Source organism: Carcharodon carcharias, chromosome 6, assembly GCF_017639515.1.
Source record: "Carcharodon carcharias isolate sCarCar2 chromosome 6, sCarCar2.pri, whole genome shotgun sequence".
Taxonomy (NCBI): Eukaryota; Metazoa; Chordata; class Chondrichthyes; order Lamniformes; family Lamnidae; genus Carcharodon; species Carcharodon carcharias.
The window spans coordinates 84,229,321-84,255,783 of NC_054472.1; the positions used below are offsets into that span (position 1 = coordinate 84,229,321).

The 26,463-nt window shown below is 41.3% G+C and overlaps 1 protein-coding gene across 12 annotated transcripts in view; it reads left to right on the plus strand.

The window, feature by feature from the left end:
* Positions 1–26,463, plus strand: part of ncoa2 (nuclear receptor coactivator 2) — a 309,340-nt gene that overhangs the window by 198,638 nt on the left and 84,239 nt on the right. For all 12 annotated transcript variants that reach the window (XM_041189195.1, XM_041189198.1, XM_041189203.1 and 9 more), the window contains 6 exons: positions 10,458–10,558; positions 18,602–18,779; positions 19,590–19,778; positions 23,745–23,846; positions 23,973–24,113; positions 25,623–25,770. In XM_041189195.1, the coding sequence (XP_041045129.1) occupies positions 10,458–10,558; positions 18,602–18,779; positions 19,590–19,778; positions 23,745–23,846; positions 23,973–24,113; positions 25,623–25,770 (859 nt within the window). The remainder of the gene's footprint in view (positions 1–10,457; positions 10,559–18,601; positions 18,780–19,589; positions 19,779–23,744; positions 23,847–23,972; positions 24,114–25,622; positions 25,771–26,463) is intronic.

A 26,463-nucleotide genomic window follows, 5' to 3' on the forward strand; every position in this document is an offset into this window, starting at 1 on the left:
TTGGGCAAGTGGTATTCCATCTCACTCCTGATTTGTGCTTTGTAAAAGGTGGACAGGCTTTGGGGAGTCAGGAAGTTAGTTACTCGCCACAGGATTCCTAGCCTCTGATCTGCTTTTGTAGTCACGGTATTTATGTGGCTGGTTCAGATTCTGGCCAGTGACAATCCCTAGGATGTTGATAAGAGGGAGATTCAGTGATGGTAATGCCATTGAATGTCAAGGAGTGATGATTAGATCCTCTCTTGTTGGAGATGGTCATTGCCTGACACTTGTGTGGTGTGAATGTTACTTGCCACTTGTCAGCCCAAGCCTGGATATTGTCCATGTCTTGCTGCATTTGGACATGGACTGCTTCAGTATCTGAGGAGTCATGAATGGTGCTGAACAATGTGCAATCATCAACGAACCTCCCCACTTCTGACCTTATAATGGAAGGAAAGTCATTGATGCAGCAGCTGAAGATGGTTGGGCTGAGGACACTACCCTGAGGAACTGCTGTAGTGTTGTTCTGAAATGAGATGATTGACCTCCAACAACTGTAACCACCTTCCTTTGGGCTAGGTATGACTCCAACAAGAGGAGAGCTTTCCCCCTGATTTCCATTGACTCCATTCTTGCTAGGGCTCTCTGATGCCACACGCAGTCAAATGCTGCCTTGATGTCAAGGTCAATTACTGTGACCTCACCTCTGGAGTTCAATGGTGAATTATTTCGCCTTGAGACAGCTCTTCTCTCAAACTTTGGAATGGCAAGTAGCTTCAGTGCTCGAGTACACAAAAAGAATATCAATAAACCTGGTTAGTTTCCTTTTAACGTTAAGGCAGCTAAGGCAGGGCAGCAATTGAATAAGATGATATTTAAAAGGGGGTAGGAGAGAGGAACTAAGCAATATCAGAGCACCTGTTAATAAAGGGTGCATCTACTCAACCTAGTGTTGAAACAAAAACCTAAAGGGAAAACAAAGATGGTAGATCAGTAAGTAATGCAATCAAAAAGGAACACCAGAGATAATAAAGTAAATCTAAGAGGGCTAATAGGAAGTATATAATTGGGGCCACTCCCAGAATAAAAAGGAATGCTGCAAGATGGACCAAATGCACTTAAAGTAAATAGGAACAGCAAAACATCCGAGCAAGATTGGGGTAGCAATTGAAAATCATTTAGACTGCTATAGATAGAAAAGGAGTGTAAGGAGGTAACCAGACCCCAGATGGGATGGCTGTATGGTAAAACATATTCAGCAGGTAAGTATGCTCATAATACCAGGGGAGATATACGTGCGACATTAAAGGAGGCAATTCTACATTAAGATGCTTATACATGAACGTTGGAGGCATCAGAAATATGATACTAGAACTTCTGCAAAGAGATAAGGGTATATGAGAACAGGAAAGCAATTTTAATGGGAAACTTCAATCAACAAAACATAAACTGGGAAAACCCAAGTGATATAATCAGATTTATGGTGCATGGGGTATCCAGGTCAACGTGATGCACCTAGTGTGTGAGTGAGGAGCATTAGCATGCTTTTTGCTTTTATATGCCAGTTTGCTTCTCTTTCTCAGCCCACACTTCTGGCTAGCAGCAAGGTGAAAAAGAGACCCAAATGTGCAAGTCTCTCCCTGTCAGTACAGAACCTGACCATCAACAGGTCCTCAACTGTGTCTCCTCATGATGACACACGGAAACTGGGTCCCTTGTGACCCCAGGCTAACACTTCAGAGAAACTCTAAGGAAATTCCCCCCCCTCCCCCCCACAGGCATGTGGACACGCCTTGGCACGCATGAACCAAGCTCTCAGCCATGACTGAATAGCTCCACTGCCTTGAGGATACCACGGGAGAGTTGATGGTTAAGGGAGTAAACCCTGACAAAAAAAAATCAGGAGTGGATTCCAAAGGTCGGCTGATATCTAAATATGTCATCGTGCCAGCAACTCATGCAACTAAGCATGTGCAAGGCATAGTGCTTTGTATTCCTTTGAACTCAACCGATGAGGTTGAGAGCAGGCCTTGACAATTGGGCAGCCCAGGGTTTCCATAAATTTTGCCCAGACTTGCAGCCCGGAGAGGACACTTCAGTTTCACTGCAGACTGTTATCACTCGTAACTGCTGAGTGTTGTGTTAAGCTCAACTCAATTGACATTGAGAGCGGGTGCTATGGGCTGTCTCTGATGGTGGGAGGGACCATCATGTCCCACTGGTCAGCCACCTCTAATCTCAAGTCAGGCAACCTCTGATCAGTAGAAGCTCACCCGCTTCAGTGGGTACTTGGAGATTAGCGTCTCTGCTCAACAAGCGAACGGAATCCATCACACCAGACAAACAAACAAACAGAGAAAGACTATGCTAAATCTTCAATAGGCAAGTTGGAATGTCAAGACCATGTGCACACGACTGACAGATGACTCGCAGCTGGTCAATAACGTGCACAAGATGGCTCTGATCGACATGGAACTTGATGGGCTGAACAGTGACTTAACTTCCCTACAATAGACCTGGCTCGCTGAGCTGGATCACTAAAAAAAAAAGTTATACCTTCATCTGACAGGGAAAGAGTTCAGAGGAAACATGTGAGGAAAGTGTAGGCTTCATTGTAAAGAACTGCAAAAGTGATTCAGAACGCCTTCTCTCCATCCTCTTCACAGCTGAAACAGGGCCAGTTAACCATGTAAATATTTATGCTCCACTTCAGAGGTGAAAGACCAGTTTTATGAGGGCCTTGACACTCGGAATTCTTAACTCAGATACTGGGGGATTTCAACACGAGTGGGTGCCAATCATGAGGCATGGACCTCCTGCCTCAGACATCATGACCTGGGAAAAATAAATGAGAATGGACATAGACTACTTGAGCTTTGCTGCTACAATGAGCTTTGTATAACTAACGCCTTCTTTCAGAACAAGCCATGTGACAAAATGTCCTGAAGGCTCCCACAATCAGGGCATTAGCACCAGCTAAACCTGATCATCAACAGGCTTGAATCTCTAAACAGTATTCTCAACACACATAGCCACCACAGCTCTGACTGTAATACAGACCGCTCCCTGGTGGGCACTAGGGTGAGGATGCAATCTTTGAAGATTTTTCATTCAACGCAGAAATGCCATCCTCCTATCAACATCAACCATACTGCCTACGCAGATAAAAACTAATAGTTCCATGACTTGATTGAACAGGAGCTCTCCAACATTCCCACACAGAGCTCAGAAACGAAATGGAACATACTCTGAGACACCACCTACAATACCGTACTCTCCTCATATGGGAAGCAAGAGTGGAAAATTGCTGTTGGTTCAAGGCCAACATCATCATGGTGGAACTTGAAGTGGTCTGCTCTCATTAAATACAAGAGCAATCCAAGCGAGAAGACTCTGAATGCACTAAGAACCGCTTGAAGTAGAAGTCCAACAGACTGCTAGGTAGTGCACCAATAGCTACTAGTTACAGCTTTGCCTGAATATCCAGATGTCCTTTGATACAGGGAATGCTAGGGGCATGTATGAAAGAATCAAAAAGACAACAGATCCATCAGCAAAGAAAACTGTTCCATTGAAAACAAAGATGGGGAGGTCATCACTGACTACAATAAACAGTTGGGAGAGATGGGTGGAATACTACCTTGAGTTGTGCTCTAGGGAAAACACCATCACTGAACATGCTCCAGACACAATAGAAAGCCTGCCTGTCATGTCAAAGCTGGGTATCAAACCCACAGTAGAAGAGCTTAGCAAAACTATTGACTCACTTGCCAATAGCAAAGCTCCAGGTGCTGCTGCTATTCCATCTGAATTCATCAAGCATGGGAAGCCAGCACTTCTGTAGCATCTGCACAAACTTCTCTGCCTTTGCTGATGGGAGGGGCAGTGCCCCAGGATATGCGTGATGGAAAGATTCTGACCCTGCACAAGAACAAGGGTAACCGTAGCAATTGCAACAACTATTGAGATGTTTCCCTGCTGGGCAACATGGGAAAAATATTTGCCTGCATTGCCTTTATCAGATTGCAGATCTGGGCTGAATGCACCCATCCTGAATCCCAATGTGGTTTCAGAACTGGAAGATCTATAAGTGACATGAGACCGTTTGAGCAGAGGCAGTATATTTAAGCTGCAGGAGGAAATTACTGTCACCAAAGCTGCTCAATGTGATCTCCTTTTTCCACGTCAACATGATGGGTAAGGTCAGCTATGATGGGGGAACATCGGAACCCTTTGAGTTCCACAGTGGGATCAAACAGTGTTATGTTCTGGCACTGATAATCATGGCATATTCTTCTCTTTGCTGCTGTCCTATGCCTTCTGTGTGGTGAATTGGGTCATGACCTCCTGGGCATCCATACCTCCACCACAAAGGCATCTGCAAGCAAGATATGAAGATTGTGGACATTGACACTGACAACTAGGCGATGATCGCTGATGACTGTGACCTCCTGGAGGCTGGCCAATTGGAAGGGCGTCGGAAGAGACGAGCAGAAATGAAAAGCTCAGCTGGCTGAGGAGAGGATCCAGAGAAAACTGATGCAGGCGAATCATGCACCTTCTCAGCTCACTTTCTTATTCTGCAGCAAATGTGGCAAAGTCTGCCACACCAGGCTGGGGTTCCTGAGTCACACCAGGCGATGCTTAGCAAAGAGTTGACCCCCTTAACACAAAGGATCATCTTACGAGATGGATAGCTGCCACCAATATAGTGCATTACTGCTTCATGACCCAGTGCATCCATGAAGCTTGAAACGGTGGTGCTCATCTAAATCTGGTATTTGCAAATAATAATCCAAGTGACAAATTGGAAGTAAAAGTCATAGCACCCTGGGAAACAGCAACCACAGAATGAGCAAGTTTTAGTGATTTAGAAGTAAGGTATTCTACATAAAACTAATAGTGGTGTAGTCAGACCGTACCATGTCTCCATTTCTGGTTGCTGAGATGTGGGAAGACATCAAGTGCTGGAGGCAGAGCAAGACAGAGCCATGAGGCTAATTCTTGGGGTCAGGACACCTAAGTTCTGAACAGTGACTGGAGAGACACTATTTTGGAAACGAGGTGCCTGACAGATAATCCTATAGAAGTACGTGAGATAAGTAATATAGCAAAACTTATTTAGGAATAGCACACAGTTTCAAACTAGCAATTAGGACTGATATTGGTGCAAAGAACAGGTGATTAAAAAGAATTAAGTCTGAAATAATAGAAATGATGCAACAATCAGGGTCCGAGCATTACTCTGGGTGGATTAATTAAGATAGCATTCCTCGTCCATAAGTATCATGATAGCTGAAGAAAAGGCAGGGCGAGACATTGTTGAAGAAAAGAAAAGCTTGATTTATATCATAGCAGCTGTAACTGGCACAGTGCAGAGCTTTGTTCTTTCCTTGCACCCAGTAAGTGTAAACACTGAGAAAACGTGCAGCTGTGGTGTTTAATATGCACTGCAGGAAATTTCAGCAGCACTGTGAAATATAGTGCATTAATGTTGAAAAGATAAACACATTCAGAGAGCACAGGAAGGGTCTTGTGTTTTTCTGGGAGTAGAAGGCTTCCTAATGAATATAAATGCCCCTCGTTTCATGGAGCCATATGGTGGTTTTTCTAATTTTAGTTTGTTGCAGATGTATAACTGGCTTGTTGGTAGGTTTTTTTTTCTCCTCCATGCCCTATATGTTGGCTGCCAGAGCTGCTGACCTGAACATTTTTCTTTCAACAGCACTGTACATGTGATGTTGATTTTGCTGCCTTATCGCTGAAAGTAGATATTGAATGGGTTTATTTTAAGGCAATTATAATCTTGTTGCAACAGCAGTTTGGTTTGCGTAAAATGTTCCACAGTTGGTTAAGGAAGTATGATAATACCACAAGTAAGCTCATTGACTTTGTGTGTCTTATGCTTTAAGTACAGATCATTTTGGAGAGATGCACTTGGCTGTTGGAGGTGAACTTCAGATGTGCACTCAGCTGATGGTGGGAAGCATCAGCGCAGAGATCTGCAGGGAGGCTTGAAAGAACTTACAATCATGTAAAAACAAAATCTGAAGAATAGGTGCTTTTTTAAAAAAAATAAAAAGCATATTTGGCAGATGTTAATTGGTCTGAAGAGGGTAGTGTGTGTGGACTGTCTGAAAGAAATAGTGGTGCAGGACTACTTATAGACTATTACCCATGTAATTGGTTTATTTTAGGTATTATTCAGAAACCATCTCATTGAGGCGTTACACCACTAATGTTACACTATTGCTGTACAAACCACTGGTGTGTGCAAAAATCAACCCTTTCCTCTATATTTATGTCATGCTTTCTACCAGTGGGAGATATTGATTGCTAAATGATTTCTTTGTCCAGCTACGTGACTGAGTTGCTTGATTTAATTGGATATAGAATATATTTGATTTATTGCTGCATGGACTGCTAATTATTTGTGTATGATGTGTATTTTGAGCATTTGGTTTTTGACCTATAGCTATAGAAATGGATTGAGAAATATTTAATATGAAAACTGTACATATGTTGCTTGTTTTCAGCAGGGAATAAAAAAAATTCAAGCTCAATGTTAAAGATCTATTTATTGCATGATTTTTGCCATCATGTATTTTATGAATTGGCATAGTCTGATCGGTGGGTAATCTTTTAAACTCTTCTGCCAATAACATACTGTAGAGATCATGAGCAATTCGCATTATTTCTGGCTATGAGTTGTCTCTATCATTCCTACTCTATAAAAGCTGGGTAAAAGAGAAGTGAAGCTTTTCTAAGAGAGTAACTGGTGCATTTGTTTAACTGAATTCTATCCAACATGGTCAGCTTGCAAGCAGAGTTGATGCTGCTACTGTTAGTGTAATTATAAACAAAGTCTCTTTAGACACTGCCATAATCCCAGTGGAAAGGCACACTCAGCAGGAAGAAGTGAGCCTCCCTTCTGGCAGGCTATTGGAAATGTCCATGTTGCATCTGCTTAGAGCCAGATTGCACCATGCACTTTGGATGAATCTTGTTTTTGCTTCATGCTGATTCGTAAGAAATTAAAATGCAGAATGGCACACACAGCAGCTGTTCAGAATGAAATTGGAAGAGGTGAAGGAGGATACTAAGGAGCAGAACATGAGAGATGGGCATAGTTTTAGAGCATCAGACATTGGATGCTTTTAAATTATGCTCAGTCAAGCATATATTTGGAAATTACGGAAAATATTTGGTTTGTCATGATCTTTTCAACATTTTTATCAACTAAAATGAGAACGAGATATTCGTTCACCTTTGTAACTGACTAAAATTAAGCCTAAATGTCTCAAAGGCTATAACTAAAATTCCAGATACAAATGATGCAACCTAATTTTACTCCTTGGGCTAAAATGTTCGTCGGTAGCTCACAAATTTGGGCACAATTGTTAAAACTGAAGCATACAAATAAAGTGTATGTTGTCATTCAAGCATCAGTTTATTATTTCTGAGCATGTCTTAAGAGCTTGGTTGAGAAATAAAGAATAGTTGACCTATTATAAACATTAAATTTCAAAAAAATCCTGAAAGCATTGGAACTAAAATGTGGAAAATAAAGTTGTGAAAATACTAAAATCAGAATACGGCTGTAATTTGTAATGTGCAATACAAAATATATGCATATATGAGAATAGTCATTGTAGTTCTGCATCTAACAGTAATAATACAATTCAGTCTGAGCAGATTCAGACTTGGATAACAGAAGTGAAAAAAAAAGTTGCATGTATGCAGCACCTCGACATATCTCATGGTATATATAGGCTTAGTTTACTGTGAAGTGCAGTGACAATTACACAGATGATAGAATGGTGATCCATATTTTCTGATCCCCAAAATGTTCTTTTACATTTTGATTTTAAAAATGCCATTTTGTTTTTCATAGACATAAAATGATTTTAACTTGTGCTTTTTGTAGCAATTGTGCCTTTTGTAGCTATTAGTTTTTTGAACTTCTTTGTTGGCAAATATATTGATGATAAATATACACAGGTTTTTGTGGAGTTTTTTATTTGTAGCATCTTATGTCTTCCAACTACCTAAATAATATTGACTATACAAAAACACCACCCCTTTCACAAGATAATGGATACCTTGCCTAATTATCCTCAACATTAAGGTTTTCTTTTAGCGTATTCTCTTTGTATTTGTCATCTACTGTACTTTTTCAATTGTATGAAGAGAAACTTTTCTTCACTTATTCCTTGGCCATGTTGTCCATCAATTTTTCCCAGTTTTGTGGAGATGGCACTCAGTATCATAGAATGGCTGCCTTCTGTGTTATAACCATTCAGCCCACTATGTCTTTGCTAGCTCTCTGCAACATCAGTTTTGCAAGTTCCACTCCCCCTCCCTTTCCCGATAGCCTTGCAGGTTTTTTTCTCTTCAGGTCTGGAGAATAAGAGTTCAAATCCCACCAAGGCAGTTTGAGAATTTGAATTCAGTCCTAAAAATCTGAAAATAAAAAGCCGGTATCAGAGCTGGTATGAGACCGGCCTGAGATGGATGCGTGGAATAACGAGCAAGGACAAAATTAAGAATCAGCACATCAGAGGGTCAGCGAAGATTTGGGAGCATCAAAGAAAAATAACCAAAAGATTGAAATGGTGTGGTCATTTGTTTGTGGGGGGGAGAGAGAGGAAATGTGGTGAGGTGAGTAATGGAGATGGGACTGCCAGGAAGAGGGGGATGAGGAAAGCGTGAGACCAGATTGAAAGATGTGGCAGCGAGACACTTCAATGCAGCTGGATTGGAAGAGAGGTGATGGAGAGGGGTGATCAACCAGCATTGGGGTGATGCCAAGTAAAATGGGAGAAGCAAAGCTGAAAGAATAAAAGGCTGGTATCAGTAAAAGTGACCATCAAACAGCCCAACTGATACACTCATTTCTTTTTAAATGAAGAAGATCAGATATCCTTGCTGGGTGTTGTCAGTGTCTCCAGTTCTCATCCCTTGCCCCACCCCCACCTACCCTTCTGAAGTAAGCTAACAAACCACTCAGTTGTACCAAACTGCTTACGACAGTCAAAGAAGAACTGACACTACCACCTTCGGGCAACTAAGAAAATAGGTAATAAATAAATGCTGGCCCTGCCAACAATGCCCATGTCCCTAGAATGAATCTAAGAGAGAATAAGAAAAATGTTGGAGAAAACTCCACCTCAGTGCCAGCCAAAAATGGGCCTTAGCAACTGACCACAAATGGTGGGAGCAACAGTGGCCAGCAATGGAGCAGATGGCCAAGGAAGTGGACAGCAGTACTGGGGAGAGAAAAGCAATAAATGCTAATTGCATTAATGTGGAAAAGATTTATATTGGAAAATATTGACAAAAATATAGCACAAAAGTGACACAAGAAGGTTTTTGACAGGAAGCTTCAGCAGACTTTTATTAACCTTTAAATATACATGTATGTATATATCTAAATACATGCACACTGTGAACTCCAGTATCAAGGGTGTTTAATAGTGCAACTGTAACCATGCTGTAGGATTGCTTCAGTGCCTCCACATTGAGTCAATTTTCTTTCTAACCAATATGTACCAAGGATTGAGCAAATCTATATAAATGTCATTTCAAAAGAGTTAATTAGGAAACCTGAAAGACTGGATTATTTTGTTAGATGAGGGCTAATTTTGCTCATCATTTGCCAAAACATGCTTGGAGAGATGCCATGATTTAAAATGCAGCAGTTAGCTGCAGTGAGTCCAGAAGAGGAAAGAACTGAAGACTTTATACCAAAACAGCCGACAACTGTTGAATGAGAGCTGCTGGTAGTCACGCATCTGTCCTTTTGTGGCATTCTTAATTCCATCTTTTGGGTTTCCTGCAGGCCATTAATGCTGAAGGGGCATCAATCGTTTCTAGTTCTGCAAGAGTCATGTTTATAGGAAGGACCACAGACATTTTATATAGTTTTGCTCCTTTAGGTGTGCAATTATGTTTGATTTTATTTATGCCTTCCACTTATCCTCAATGACAAGATTTCCTCCAGTAGAAAGAATCAGAAGTCTCCCAATAGTTTAAAAGCTGAGGCTGCCCTGCTGCCCCATTCGTCTGCCATCTATCAGCATTGCGTAGAATATGACAAGATTCAGTTGATTTCTTTATTCCCCTGTGTGTTAGAATTGCAATTGACTGGATGGATAATCCTTTCATTAGGCAGCTAAATGTAATTAGCAAAGTGAAACATGAGAGCTACGTAGTATTGTTTTGTAAGCTAGAAGCAGTTCTGAGCTTTGAAGAAAGGACTTGATCTAGAATTCATCAAAATCTTGTTGAAGAATTATTTATTTTATAGAAGACAATATTACATCACTTGGTGCTACTTTCCTGTTCTAAATCTGGTCTTCTGAAATGTATTTACACTCCCATTAAAAATCAAAGTAAAGCAGTTTCATGGTTACCTCAAAGCTTTGGCAATCCTATGGATCTATGTGTTGCAATAATTTACTTTTGTTTTGCAGAAAAGGCTGCTGCAAATGAAGATGCTGTGCAGAAGGCTGATGTGTCCTCTACAGGTCAAGGTGTCATTGACAAGGATGCACTTGGACCAATGATGCTTGAGGTCAGTTTAGAACCAAGAAAACTAGAAAATTGCCATTTCATTTTTATACTTCAAAAGTTAAACATAAAGGTTGGAATTTCCTCACTTAACACATTTAGTTATGCCAATATTAGCACTTGGATTTATGTTGCTCTTGCAACTTGAACCAAAATTTTCTAAGAACCTCATTCGCATGCAAGAATCAGCATAAACAATTGGGAGCCAAGGAAAGTGTGCAACCATGCCATTTTCCATCATTAAATCTTATGTATGAAGATTAAGGGGTAAAGTCATAAAACCATCCTTTATACCTTTTGAGTAAAGTGGCCAACAACTTCTGCTTTATGTGCAATAAGCAATCCGGGTGCAAATTGTACTCAAAATTGTGCTAATTTTCAGAAGTTTTTTTTTGTTTACTCAAGTTTTTGCTCAAATTTATTTGCATGACACTGAATGTAAAATATTTTATAAAACAGAGCAATCGGGCAGTGTTATTTTTTTAATGTATTAAAGATAATTTCATGATCCTTTTAAAAGTGATATTCTGGTGCAGATTTATTCATGCAGCTGATTATGGGTCTATCACAAAAAAGAGCATTTTTAATTGTTGTCTAGCCCCACTACCTGACCATTTATAAATAACTAAAAATGACTTTAAAAACTATAAAGAATTTACTAGGTTCATTGGTGTACAATAATCAGTTAAAATCTTTTTAAAAAGTGCCTCTTTGTGGACTTTTGCCTTTAAAAAAATACTTAATTTTAATAGCCTCTGAGAGGGGCTGCAACAGGCACAAAAAGTGGAAACTCGCAGTACTGATGAATTTGACCTGGGATCATGGCGAGGTTTGTGGACTTCAGCGTAATCTTTTTTAAACCAATGCAAAAGATTGTGGGAACTTGGTTTGCACTTGACCTAATTTGCGCTTGCAATTGCGCAATCTTTTTCAATGATTTGGGCAATTTTGGGTCTATTGCACCCAGCGTAACATAGTGGAAACTCCAGGGCAGCATGTTTAAGACAGTGTAATCTTGAAGTTTTTCAGTTTTTAATATAATTCATTCTGATGCAATGACATGCATTCAAAGATACAGAACATACAGTGTAAGTTTCAGTGAGAAGATTTTTTAAAAAATCACAAGTTACCAGAAATACAACTTTGGGCTCTGCTACACCAAAGGTTTTGCACACACATTTACGTTTGTTCAGAAGCGGCATAAATGCATAAAACGCTCAATTTTTGGACTTTTACGTGAGCGTGAAGCTATGTGGTGGAGTATTTTGGCAGAGGTTTTACCGAATTGTCTCAGAAGATCAAAGAAAATTGGTTGTAGCATTAAAATGGTGAACTGGACCAAATTTCCTTGATCTTTATACTGAAAACTGTCGTGGTGGTGCAGGTTGCCCAGAATTTCCGAGCCAAAGTGAGATTTCATTGTCTACAAAGCAACTTAAAACTGTAAAATGTGTCATACAATTAAACTATATTTCCTTTAATACAGTAAGCTAATGGCAATACTGTAACATACATATAGCAATGAGACATATAGAGCAGAAAATCTCAGCTTTGATTCTGAGTTTATATTGATTAAACTGATTTTTCCCAGAACAACAGTTGAGTGGGACAGCTGACCTCAGACCCTGGATTGAAGTGTATAACAAATGATAGAGGTGACCTTTGCTGGAAAAGTGCATGTGCAGATGTTGGATGAAAATGAGATTTGGTTCAGCTTTAATGACCTCCTGGTCAAATACTTTTCTGACACTGATTCTATCCATGCATATGGAAAATCATCACCTGGATAAGATACTGTCATCACCTGGATAAGATACTGGAATGCTTCGGGTACTCAGCAAAAGCTGGCACTTTCTGTGGGCAAAGTGGGAGGAGGGAATGAAAAGTAGAAAATGGTAACAATGACTTGCATCAATATAGTGCCTTTAACATCATGAAATGTCACAAATTAACAGACAAAATTTGGCACCTAGCCAAAAGCTTGGTAAATAAGGTGGTTTTTAAGAAGAGTCTTAGTGAGAAGTAGAAGGCTGAAGAGGTGTGAGAAGGGAATTCCAGAGGTTAAGGCCCAGGCAACTGAAGGCATGGTTGCCAATGGTTAGCCAATTAAATCAGAAATTGCAAAAGGCCAGAATTGGAGGAATGCAGAGATCTCTGTGTGTTGGAGGGCTGAAGAAGGTAACAGATATGTGGAGGTGTGAGGCCATGGAGGGATTTGAAAACCAGGATGAGAATTGTAAATTTGAGCCATCACTGCACTCAGAGCCAATGTTCATCAGCAAGCACGTGGACAATAGGTGAACGGAATTTGGTGTGAGTTGGAATTTGGATATTAGTATTTTGGATGAGCTGAAGTTTAGAGTTTGAAAGACAGAAAGCTTGCAAGGCAGGTATTGTAATAGTTAAATCTGGAAGTAACATAAGTGTGCATGGGAGGAACAGCAGCAGGTGGGCTGAGGCAGGGCTAGAGATGAGCATTGTAACAGAGATGGAAGTTGGTGGTCTTGGTGATGGAGAGGATATGGGGTTGTAAGCTCAGCTCAGGATCACACAGGACACCAGGGTTGCCAAACACATGCATGTCCACTTGCATGTACATCCAGCAGAGATAGCTATTAAGAAAGAAAACCATGGTATTTATTGCTCCAATATAACCCAACTATCTCTATTATGCTAGAGATTGAACCTGGGACCTTTGCAGTCTATATGGCTCAGCAAGCTATTGCATAAACTTATGAGCTATCAAAAATCATGGTTTGGGAGTGCTTATAATTTAATTTATGTTTATCAAGCCAATGTGAAATATGTGACTAAAGATCATCATTATCTCTTTCTCTCAAATTATGGGCTGAATTTTACATGCCCCTGACAGGTGAGTTTCTGGTGGGGGGAGTGGCATGTAAAATAGGGCGGTGCCCACCCCAGTTCCTTCCTGCTCACCCCCATAATACAAGTGGGTGGGCGGGCACTGAAATCAGCAACCTCTGCCATATTCAAAGTTACCAAGCTAATTGGCCCTGATAGTACACGCCCCATGCTGTAAAACAACTGGTATGGTTAGCTGGGCGGGAGCGGGCAGTCCTATTTTTTTTCTTTACCTACCTACATTAAAAGGTGGGAAGGAAGAGATCTCTGGGGGCTGGCCTTTGCGGATTGGGGGAGGCCCCCCTCCTTCTTCCTAACTCACCCCCCCAGCCTTAAACCCAACGCCCCCCACCCCCCTGCCATTATCCCCTTGCCCCCCTCTTTGACCATCCGAAACCATCCCTGCCCAAAACCCTAGACTCAGCAGTTCTGGGGATCCATAGGCCGCCTTTGGCATCTTTGGTGTAGTCCCACCCTTGGCGCTGTTGGACTGATGGAGCTGGCAGCTCCAGAGGGAAGGACTTGCTCCCCATTGAGGGGCTGAAGTCCCACTTGTCCCTCATTAAGTCCACCTGCAGCGTGTTATGGCTGATATTTTATAACCTTCCTAACTTTAACTATTGTTAATTCAACCATCTTTAATATTCTTTTGAAGTTTGTATCTCAAAATGTAGAATTTTAATTAAGTACAAATTCCAAAATACTGAAGCAAAGCATGCAGTAAGCACATAGCATATACATGGAAATAATTCTCTACGTAATGTATATATTCCACTTTGATTTGTTTTTCCTAGAGCATAACCAGTCACTGCCCTTCAGCTTATGATGGTGGCATTTTATCATAATAAATAACAGAACATTCAGTCGTGTGTTAAACTAGCTTTGTAAATACTGCAACTAATCTCTAATTTGGTGGTTTATAGTTACTAAAGTTAGTTAATGCCAGATGATTTTTTTCCTTAATTACTGAGAGTTAATAAGTACCCATCCATCGGATTAGAATACTTTTGGCAACAAAGATCAGCCATTTCAAATGAGCTTATTGGTTAGTCCTCTTTGAGCATATTGGCCAGAACTTTCCTGTTGGCGTGCAGGGGCAGGCCCTGCACGTAAAATGACATGCGGTGACGTCGGGTGAATGTCCCAATGTCACCGCGCGCCATTGTGATATTTGGGAAAGCGGGCACTATAAGTTGGGATGCGTGCCCGCCATCAATTAACAGGCCAGTTAAGGCCCTTGAGGCAGCAATTGATCTTGACTTTTCGCAGCCGCTGTGAGGGCTTGCAGGTCTGAGCACAACCGCAAGAGGACCCGATTGTTCTCCTGGAGGTACCTCTTCACGAGAGTCGCCACTCTCTCCATGGAGGAAGCATGGTGCACAGCATCGGTAATACTGCACTTGGATTCCCTCCAGCACAGGCACCGTGCCACGCATAGCCTCATGTATCTCCGCCCGATCGTCCCGCATACCCTGCTACACTTCCAGCGTTTGCTGCCTCACGGACAACTCCAGAGGCACATCATCAGCCACCAACCGAGCAAGTACCTGGTCCCCAGATGTCCTCCGACATTGCCCTGGGCAATCTGTCTCTGCCCACACCTCAAGTGAGTGTGAAGTGCCCTCACCGCCGTGCCCCAGGACACTAGCCGAAGATCTAATTCCCGCTGAGGTGCTAGTATCTGTGCTGGTGCCTGCCTGGCTGAGATGATGTGATGCTGGAGAGTGCATTTGCTCGGGGGCTTCAGGTGTGAGAGGTGGGTCCTCTGCCGCCGCCTCCTGTCCCTGCTCCAGTGATGCTGAAAGGAAGAAAAAGGACATTTGATTAGTTACAGTGCAGACAATGTCAGCTTGTATGCTGCTCGCCCAGATCATTATGTATTCATTCTTCAATAATCAAGAGTAAACCCATGTTGCTAACTTCAATCACGGAGCATTCAACAGTGCCATGGCTTCTGTGACATGCATGGTGACCTGACTGCTCGCCAAACATACTTCCCTTTGGCACCCCAGCCTCACCGTCACTGGTGGACCTGGGGGCATGGTGCCTCTCAGGGCCCATGGCCTGATGCTCGATAGCCGTAAGGATGGCCAACTGGGCCTGCCCTCCGCCAGTCCGTATTCATTCCGACACATTGTGCGCAGACTTTTCCTGAAAAAGAGAGGAGCATTAATTAATCCGGCCTGCACCTGAATTCCCATTGCATCCCTGCCATCCCAGCCAGAGTCGGACATTGCAGGACTCCAGTTCTTCATTACCCCGCAGCTGACGCACACTCACCCAAACAAGTCAGGGCTGACCAACTCCCCACCATTGCCTAAATGCTGCCTCCTTCACATGTGGCACCAAGGAGACACAAGCACATGGAGCACAAACATCAGAGGATGGATTGGTGTCCCGCCAACTGGAAGCTCCCCTCCCAGCATTTTAGCACCCTGACTTTGACATGTTTCGTAGTTCCAGCACTCTGCCTAGGTGCAGACCCTTGACTTTCAAACCCATTCTACACTTTGGGTGTCAGTGTCACACATGCTACAGATGCAGAACACATCCTAGCTCAACCCTCTCAGGTGAACTATGCATGGGCAATATCTGCTGTCACACCCAGCAAGGGATCCATGCTGTGAGGGATTCAGTGATGTTACTGTTCTCGGAGTTGGTGGGGGGTTGGGGGTAAAGGGTGACGGCTGCATGAAGTGACTTGAGGCAACATGGTACTCACCCTTCCTGAGCGCAGGAGATCATTGAACCTTTTGTGGCACCGGAGCCATGTGCGCTGCATCACAACATGGGAGCTAACACTCTTGGCCATCTCCTCTTCATGCACGTTTGGTCAGGTGGGGAGGCCTCCGCCTACCATCCCTCGGAAGAAGGACCTCCGCCGCGCTTCCACCTCCTCCAAGAGGGCAGCTGGGCACTCATCTGAAAAACGAAGGGCACACTGCCCCGATGGCCTACCCTCCGGCCTGGCCTGCCCCGATGGCCTACCCTCCGGCCTGGCCTGCCCCGACGGCCTTTCCAAGGCTGCTAGGCCTTCCTTTATACAGGCCACCGGGTCGCCATTAGACCCGGCAGGCTTAGCACGCCCACTCACTCCCGCTGTGCACGGGAGTTGTGAAGTACGCTGGGTGGGCCTTAATGGCCTGTCAGCATAAAATGGAGGCGTGGACCCAATCGTCCGTTCCCGACCAGTCCGCCCGACATGGGGAAAATTATCCCCATTGTCTGGTTTTGGTCCCACATGATTGGTGACATGGAAGCCCTGGAAGGGGTTCAAGATCGATACTATGCCCTTAGTTACATGTTAGACTTGGAGTGGAAATTAATGCCCTCCCCTGTAACGAGTTTGTGTGCCGGAGACATTTATTCAGGTGGGAGGGTGGCGAGTGAGACCCTACTGCCTTGCCCACACTGCCTCGATTAAATCCAATGTGGGAAGGCCTGTAGATGTCCATCTTGCCCTGCTGAAGGCTTTACGTGGGCAGTTAGTGCCCACTTAATGGTCTCATCCCACTTCTGCTGCTATTCACCCAGCAGCAGATAGGGACTTCCCATGCAGGAAGCCTGAAAAGCAAATCCTGTGCAGATTGCTTGCGGGCTTCCAGGGAGGGGAGTGGTGAGTGGGGTTTTGGGAGGACCAAGAGACAAATGTACAAAACTTTTGAGGTGGAGCATCAATCTTTGCAACAAGTTGTCTGTTCAAACAATGACTTAATTTACTACATTCTTCCAAAAGGGAGCTAGATGATTCCTAGCTCTGGCTGATATCACGGGGTAGAAAAGACAGTTGGGTTATTGGATAATGTGTCTTCTGCCTATTGTGGTCTCCATGTTTTAATCACCTTTGGTTGCTGGAAAGTAATTTCCCAGACTTTGTTTGCCCTGAAATTGGCCTTGGGTTTTTTATTAGTGCCTTTTTTGCCTTTTCTGAGGGCATTACATGGTCGCTGGTGGGTGTGGGGCATTGAGCTTCATGGGCATTGCACCATGACAGCATTGGACAGGCTTGTTTGACCAGCTACCATATTGGTCTGCATCATTATTTTTAGGTTTGTATATTTAATTTGGAAGGCAATAAAGATGCAGGTGAAATATCTTATCAAGTTATTGAGCTGTAGTAAGTACAGGAAGTTCCCCAATGTAGCTCCCCATCAGCCCCTTTTCTCTTCGCTTCTGTTTTAAGGTCTTGATTTCTTGATGAGATAAGGTTCTGTGGGCACTGGATGCTCTTCAGTTCCTTGTCCAAATGACCATTCTTCACATCTGATCCTAAACAATGCAGATCAGCAGAGCATCCAACAATAGCAGAAAGCACAGCTGATCCTAGCCCTGCTCCCAGTCCAGATGTGTACTTTCAGCAGGAGAAGCTAACTGGTGTTCTGAAGTTGGAACCCAGCCTTCCCTACTCCATACATCCAGCATTGTGAGCACTGAGGTTGGTACAACTAACTCTAGCTCCAGCTGAGATCATCGAATACTGTCTGTGGCTCAACTACTGACTGCTTTAACCAGCTGAGTCAATAAGTAATCCTCCACTTTTTCTCCTCTGTATTGTCTGTCCTCTCCTACAAGGTTACTAATTACTTTTTTTCTAACCTATAATTGTTCATTTTAATTATTTTTAAAAATGTAATGCACAGTGAAAAGCCTGCTATTTGAATTGCAAAATTGTTTTCAATGTGTAACAATCAGCCTTTGGTTTGGTGCACTGGCATAGAGCAGTGATGGAGAGAGGTTTGATGTGGGCACTTCTATTCCTAGCCTGACCATTGCAATATGAGGAGATAGGCAATAAATGCTGTTAAATCTGGCAGGAGAGTGGAGGGTGAAATGAAGGCAATCTAAAGGGACAGTTATGTGTGGGGGAAATCTGTGGCACTAACATCAACATTGATGTTAGCTTAAGTGCAGTCTATGCATTCACCCAATGCAGTTGCTAAAGTGTCAAGAGGTGGCTGAAAAAGGGAATAATGTTATAGAAAAAGTGATTGCTCCCAAAAGAAAGTGTTTTCAAAAAAAAGAATTTACATGAAATTTGGAACAATAAGAGCTGATGATATTTGTAAGCAATCCTTTCATTTTCTAATGAACTTTAGCCGAATGCTGTATCATCTCATTATAGCTGGGAGGGTGTACTATCTAGTAAACACTGTATTCACGTTGTATTTTTTATTCTTTACAGGCCTTGGATGGATTCTTTTTTGTGGTCAATCTTGAAGGAAATATAGTGTTTGTATCTGAGAATGTGACCCAGTATCTGAAATATAACCAGGAAGAACTTATAAACTCCAGTGTATACAGCATACTACATGTTGGTGACCATGCAGAATTTGTGAGAAATCTTTTGCCTAAGTCTCTTGGTAAGAGTCTATTTAAATACCTTGAAGTGTGCCCAGTAGTTTACTCAAAATTAATTGGCTGCTAATCACCCAAAACTGACAGTGGATCACTTGGTTCTCTATTTACATTGGTGCACTGGCTACCATCGTGGAAGGTGATGCTAGGTCTTTTTAATATACAAATTGGGGTCATATGACACAGAAGTGTTCCCCTGGGGCCCACAAAAATACTGTGAGCTGCTGTGAATCACTACTTAGCAGCCAGCTTGTTCCTCCTCTGACCAGCTAGCGAGCTACAGTGTGTGTCCATTCAGGGTCTGCAGCTTGCCAGGGTCATATTTATCAGACCTAAGCCTCAACATGGCTGGTCTAATGGGTGGACAGCTGGTGTTCTCTGCCAGTTAACTAGCCCAAGGTTGTTTGGGTTAATAACGGTCTATATGGTCGATCGAGAGCTCAGAATATTACTGTTTTCCATTTTTGTCATATTACAAGGCTAGCGGTTACACCTCAGAATAAAGTGACCAAATCATATGAATTCAATATGGCTAAATTTATTCCAATAATGCAACACAATAGGTTACTTGTAAATTCCATATTGTTGGTTACATTATGTGGAGTAAGAAACTTTCAGGATATTTTTTGCACATGAAGCGTACATATTTATGTACTGGAAAGTCAATTAAGTATTGTACTTAAATGAGTAAATGATGTCACATGCTATGAAACATTTCAATTGTAAGCAAAACAGATTTAACATTTTATTTTTGCAGTATTAAAAATTGTTTTTCTGATGTCAAAGTAAACTGTGTAAAACATTACATTTTCCAGTAAATGGGGTGCCTTGGTCCAATGAAACTCCAAGACGGAACAGCCACACTTTTAATTGTCGTATGTTGGTTAAACCACCTGGTGAAACTGATGAGGAAGGACACGATAACCAGGAAGCACCTCAGAAATATGAAACTATGCAGTGTTTTGCTGTATCTCAACCAAAGTCCATAAAAGAAGAGGGGGAAGGTACAATTTCATATAATCACGTTGGCATTATAGAATCCACAATCAGTGGTAAAATCACCTAACTTTGTAATGAATTTAAAAATGCATAATGTTTCATAACTCCATACGTATTCCCTCTCATGCTAGTGAAGTATTGTAGGTCACAGATTTACACCTATCACACTCTTGTATGGCAAGTTCATGCTGCCAAATGTCACTGTATGGCAAATAGGTGTCTTCCCCACAAAAGCAAAGAAAATCAAATTTGCATGCCACCTAATGCATGAGTCACAACACATTTGTGATAGCCTCCTTGCTCTCTAGGCAGTGACTGGTACATTGCAAGGGATGCCTTTGAGTGGGAAAAATAATTAACTAGTGAAAATTTCTGCATCAACATACTTTTTTTGGAAGCCTTGAAACAAAATGGTTTTAAAGGCACTTTTTAATATTTAAAAAAACGGAATCTTCCTTTTGGTGCCAGTAATTGCAGAAGAGGTGATTTATTGAAATTTTCCCTCAATTTTTTTTCACCTTGTGCAATAATAGTTGCTCAACTCTGCTGCATACCCGACAGCTCAGAACAAAAACTGATAGATGAACCCTAATAAACAGCACGAAAATCAATTGTAGAAGCGTAACTACCTTACCTCAAATCCTATTAAAATTTGCACATCATTAAAATTAGAGATCCATTGATATTTTGACCTGAATTACCGTAACAGAAATCATTTCTACAAAGAAAATTGCAGTAATTAAAAATGCTACACGCACCATTTTTTTTACTTCAATCACAATTCTACCAGGATTTAGTGTATAATCTTGTCAAATGAAAAATCATATGAAGGTTTGTTTTGCTCCATAATAAAACCTGGAAAATGTCACCATTCCACACAGGACATTTAAAGTAGATGTAATGTTAAAGGATGGAACAAAAAAAATTGCTATTTTCAAGAGTTTGGCTGCATTTGAATTTGTACAGAACTTTCCTGTTTGACATTTTTTTAATTGTGCTAAACAATGTTTAGGCAGGACACTATCATATTCCCTTTTAGATATGAAAGCTTTACCCGTGGCCACAAGCATGGAACATGCAAATTTTTAGTTCTGAAAGAAACTTTTATTACCAAAATTTGCTCTTAAAAATTAGTTTGGCATAATTTTGTGACATATTTAATCATATTCTACATTTCAGAAATGTTCAGTATTTTTGCCTGGGTGGAAAGAATTGGGTTGGCGTTGGGAGGACAGCAGGGTAACAGGTTCAATCCTTCCCTATTTTTATACGTACTTTTCAATTCAAATTAAAATATATCAATTGATTTAATTTTAATTCTGATCTTTAAAGCAGGGTGTGATATTTATTTATCATACTAATCAATCATAATTTTTACAAAGTCTTCCAAAGCTCAAAATACCAAAACCTTGATATGACAACATTGTATTCACAAAAATAATGGCAGTTAAGCTCCATGAATGGCAACTGCATAATGAACATTCATGTGTCTGTACATACCCAAATACATAAGTTGACTAGTGTCTGTAAAGAGGAATCCTGAATGTGCATGGTATTTGTAACGGATGGATGAATTGTTAGCTCAGTTGGAAATAAATATGTATGACCTGATAGCCATTACAGGGTCATGGTTGAAAGGTGACCAGGGCTGGGACTTGAATGTTGAACGGTATTTTGGAATGACAGGAAACTATGAACATGTGGTGGGTAGCTGTTAATTAACAATGACAATACAGTAGTGAGAGATGACCTTGGCTTGAAAGGGCAAGATGGTAGAATCAGTTTGGGTAGAGATAAGAAATAGGAAAGGTAAGAGGTCACTTGTGGGAGTAGTTTATGGGCCCCCTAACGGTAGTCACACTATAGGACAGAGTATACAGGAAGAAATAAATGGAGCATGTAAGAAAGGTACTGCAATAATCATGGGTGACTTTAATTTACATGTAGATTGGGTAATTATATTTGCAAAGGTAATCTGGGAAATTAACTCAGTGTGTATTCGGGGCAATTATTAGAGCAGTACATTCTGGAGCCGAATACGAAGCAGGCCTGGTAAAGTGCAGTGAGACAGGATTAATCAATAACCTCATAGTAAAAGAGCCCATAGGCAACAGCAATCATAATATAATAGAATTTCACGTTCAGTTTGAAGGTGAAAAGTATAGGTCAAAGACTAGTGTTTAAACCTAATTAAAAATAATTTGGATAAAGAGAAATGACAGTATAGTTCCAAGGTAATGGTGAGTTCCAGGATTTTGGAGTCTATGGAAAGTTGAAGATCAGGAATGTGGTGGAGAATGAAGAGGAATAGCTAGGTTCATTTGATGCGGTTTGGGAGGGCGCGGGGTGGCTGGCAGTTGGGGGAGTCTTGACGAAAGCAGGATCTATGCTGGAAGATAGAGACTTTTTGGTGTTGTCAGCAAGAGAAGGGCTATATAATATTGGATAGTCAGCATATAGAATGGATAATTAGGCTTCATAGAGGGGTGAGGACAAGTTGAGGGACAGAGTGGTGGAAGCAATGGCAACAATGCAATGATTTTGATTTTGGATGCAAAGCAGTCCATGAGTTGCTCTCTTTTTGAACCAGAGTGGTATGTGTGATTGATTGAGGGAGGAGCAGATAATTTGTGGTGGAAAAGGCATTGTCCATGATCTTTGAGTAATCAGTTTTATCAAAGAGTAGTAAATAATAACTAAATAATAGTCTAGGCAGATCTGGTGATGGACTGTCAAAAAACAGGTAGGTTAAAGTTTACAGCCTTTTGATTTAAGGCTGTTCAATTGTTGAAGAGACAGAGATGAGGCACTATCCAGGATGTGCCGGAGGATGGATTCATGGAAAAGGCAAGAAGATTGTAGAGAAGCTCAACAGAAGTGTCCATGTCATCATGGGTGGAATGTGAAGTTCTTTGGGATCCCTCTGATAAATATGAGAAGGTGCTATGTAAATGAAGCCTGGTACTGGTCTTTCACTTATGCGAACTCGGTTCAAACCAGTGCAGAGGTTAGAATAAAACTGTCATCTGTCTAATGGCTGTGGAGGTCCTCTTTGAGTTGAGTTTGAACAGCCTCACCTCAGTCAATTTCCAATCCATAGTACAGAATTGCTCCTAATTGGCAATCTCAAACCACAGAATGGTTATTGTGAGAAATTGAAAAAGATGTCAAACTGGGGTGTGGTAATGGTGTTTTTCTGAAGTTATGGCTGAATTATGTTTGACCAAAGTAGTGCTATACTGAATATGGGAATGCCCGAAATGAAAGAAAGTTCTATTCCCCAGTGCTTGCATCCATCGCTTTGAGCCAAAAGTGTCTCGAAAGTAAATAAATGCAAGTCTTATCTAATAAATTTGTAGACCTGTCACAGCTGCAGTGTAAACGCTATGTGAAGTGTTTAGTTTGTTTGCCAACAGCTTTCTTTTCTCCAAATGGCCCCAGAAATAGGAAGCTGATTATGTTGAATACTATTCTCCAAAATAGCCTATAGCTGTCAGTTCACCAATAACTTCTCTTCAATTTTTGTAAAACCTGGCAAAGATGCCAGAGCTTTGGCTGTCACTCCTGATGCCTGTGAACTAAGATGAGAGGCATTTACAATTATTTTGGATGTTGATTCCAGATGTGTTTCATCCAATGCCAGAATATCTCTGTTCCTTGAATCATGCAGAGCATCTGCTTTGAAGAATAAGACCATACCCAAGGGATCAAGTTGAACACAGCCCCTAACACTTGTCAATTTATGATGACTACCGTACTCCAGTTATCTTTAGATTATATAATATTGGCAGGGTGAGGGATATAATGGAATTTGGGTGATGTGTTTTCTCAAATTAGTAATTGCTTTAGGAGAAATTGTATTGGTTACAATATAGTTTCTATGTACATATTAATTTTGTGTATGTGTGAGAGATCTATTACATTACAGAGTATTCAATTTTAAATTAAACTTTTTTTCTTTCCTCTTTCAGATTTACAGTCCTGTTTGATCTGTGTTGCAAGGAGAGTTCCTGTGAAGGAAAGGCCACAATTTGCTAATACTGAAAGTTTTACCACAAGACATGATTTAACAGGTAAAACAACACAACACTTTTTTGATTTGCGATTTTGCTCATATTGAAGACTTGACAAACTAGATTTTTTTTTTCTCTCCCATTCTTTCCCTGCCGCCTCCCCCTCCCCCAACAAAAAAAATCTAGGCAAACTAATATCTCTGGATATAAATGCATTACGTGCATCGATGAAACCAGGCTGGGAAGACTTAGTGCGAAGATGTATTCAAAGATTTCACCTGCAAAATGACAAAGAGATTGCATTTGCTAAGAGGCATCATCATGAAGGTAAGACCTTTTGTAGATACAAGGCTATACAAAATTAGATAAGTGTGCAGTACAAAAAAATAAAATTATATTTCAATTTGAAATGAAAGCAGTAAATGCTAAAAATGCATGGCAGATCCATCAGCATTTGAAAAGCAAAAAGACAGATTAATACTGAAACCTTCACCAAAACCTGTCTGATAAGACATCTGCATCTGAAATGTTAGCCCATATTTTCTTTTTCTTTTGTTAAAGAACTTGCCATGCACTTCCCCGCATTTTCTATTGTTTGTCCCTCTTAAACATAGCACTGTGTAAAATGGGATATGCATGATGAATTTTGCCAGATTTTTTTCCCCTACCCTTCTGAAACCTTTACTATTTTTCTGGATGGGCCTTGACTGCACATGTTGCAGGCCATTTGACTACAGGGGACATTATAGTTGAGTGTGACCCGACCCCAGCCCCTATCTCTTAGCAAAGACAAATTATTGCTACTCTACTTTTCATTTTGTCAGCTGTGGCTCATTTGGTAGCACTCTTGCGCAGAAGGTTCTGGCTTTAAGTCCCATTCTAGGACTTGAGTACAAAATCAAGGCTGGAACTCTGTAGTCTTTCGGATGAGATGATAAACTGAGACTGCATCTGCCCTCTCAGGTGGCTGTAAAAGATCCTTTGACACTATTTCGAAGAAGAGCCTGGGAGTTAACCCACTCTTCTGGCCAATATTTATCCCTCAATCAACATCACTAAAACAGGTTATCTGGTCATTCTCACAGCAGCTCTCATATAAAGAAATGTGTTTCCTCCATTACAACAGTGATTACTTTTCAATAGTACTTAATTGGCTGTAAAACGCTTTTGAGACATGGGGTGGTTGTGAAAGGTTTTCAATAATACAACCTTTTGAGATTACATTAATTAGCACATTTTAGAAATTGAACCTGCAGTCTCCTAGGCTAGTACAGTTCATTAGATAAACTCAGTGAACCATTAGGAGAACCAGTAAGCATGATTTATTTAAATATAATTTACAGGCAATCATTGTGACTGCTGTATAGTTGTATAAAAATCTCGCATTTTTATCGAAATTTATAGCTTAAGCTTTCAATTTGGGTGCCTCAGAGATAATTGAAACTGAAGTTGTGTATATTTATAAGAAAGAGGCTAGAAAAGTCCCATATGTGATCCCTGATTAATGGTGAATTAGCTGATCTAAGCCAGGGATGTGGTGAGAAGACAATGATTTGCCTAGATGTTCCCTGAATTAGATGGAAGAAATTCCGACTTCCATTCTGGTGGCAGCTGCTGGAAAGTGTGCTTGTGAAGTTGGGCTTAATCTGTTGACACTCTCAAAAATGGTTGTTTGAGTGAGATAGTAAAGGGCTACCATCATCAATGGAGTGGTTTCCCAGTGTAACTCAGCACTTCCATTGGAAGAGATTTTTCAAAATAGTATACCTGATAGTTAGAACACTTAAGACAATTTTCTTTCTTGCTTTTCTTCCCCTCAACTTCTCTGAATTGTAGTGTTGAGGCAGGGTCAGGCTCTGAGTCCTGTGTATCGGTTTTCGTTATCTGATGGCACCATGGTTGCTGCACAAACCAGGAGCAGGCTTATGCGCACTCCAAATACCAATGAGCCTCAACATATCATGTCACTGCATGTTGTTCAAAGGTAAGCAAAAAAAAACCTCCATATTGATTTAACTATCTTTATATATGCTACAAACCATTCAATCAAATTTGTAACTTAAAATTTGTTTGTGCATTCAAATTAGAATGTGACAGTAGCACCAGAAGGATCCAATTTGATATCTTTATCATGAACTACAATGTGCCTGAGTCACCATTTTGGGTTCCGTATCAGCCTGATACCGATATGTAGATGTTGCATTATCAATAACCCAGAGTGCCCCTTCTGCTACTCAATATCTGGCTTAACTGGAGCATGAGACAGAGTAATAGACTCAAACTCAAAGACAGGCTCAGCCTCAGACTCTGAATCAGAGTGATGGGGCTGAACGCTCCAGACTAATTCACAACAGGCCGGGAGATGGAGGAGCTGGCAAAATGACGGAGGGGGTGCGTGGGGAGGGGTCAGAGGTAAAAATTCCTTACTGGAACAGTCATATCGCAACCCCCTCCCCCCCACCACCTTCCCACCTGCACTATATTTAATTCAATATAGTCTGATTTTCTGTTATTAATATAGTTAAACCTAGCCTATTTTATCCATTTGCACTGAATGCTTTGGCCACTTTCTTACCAACATGCCAGACCGACTTACTTTCCCTTTTGGACGGGGTGCTCATCAACTTCCCAGATCCACACCATATTGAGAGCAGCGGGAAAAATGGCGACACAGCCA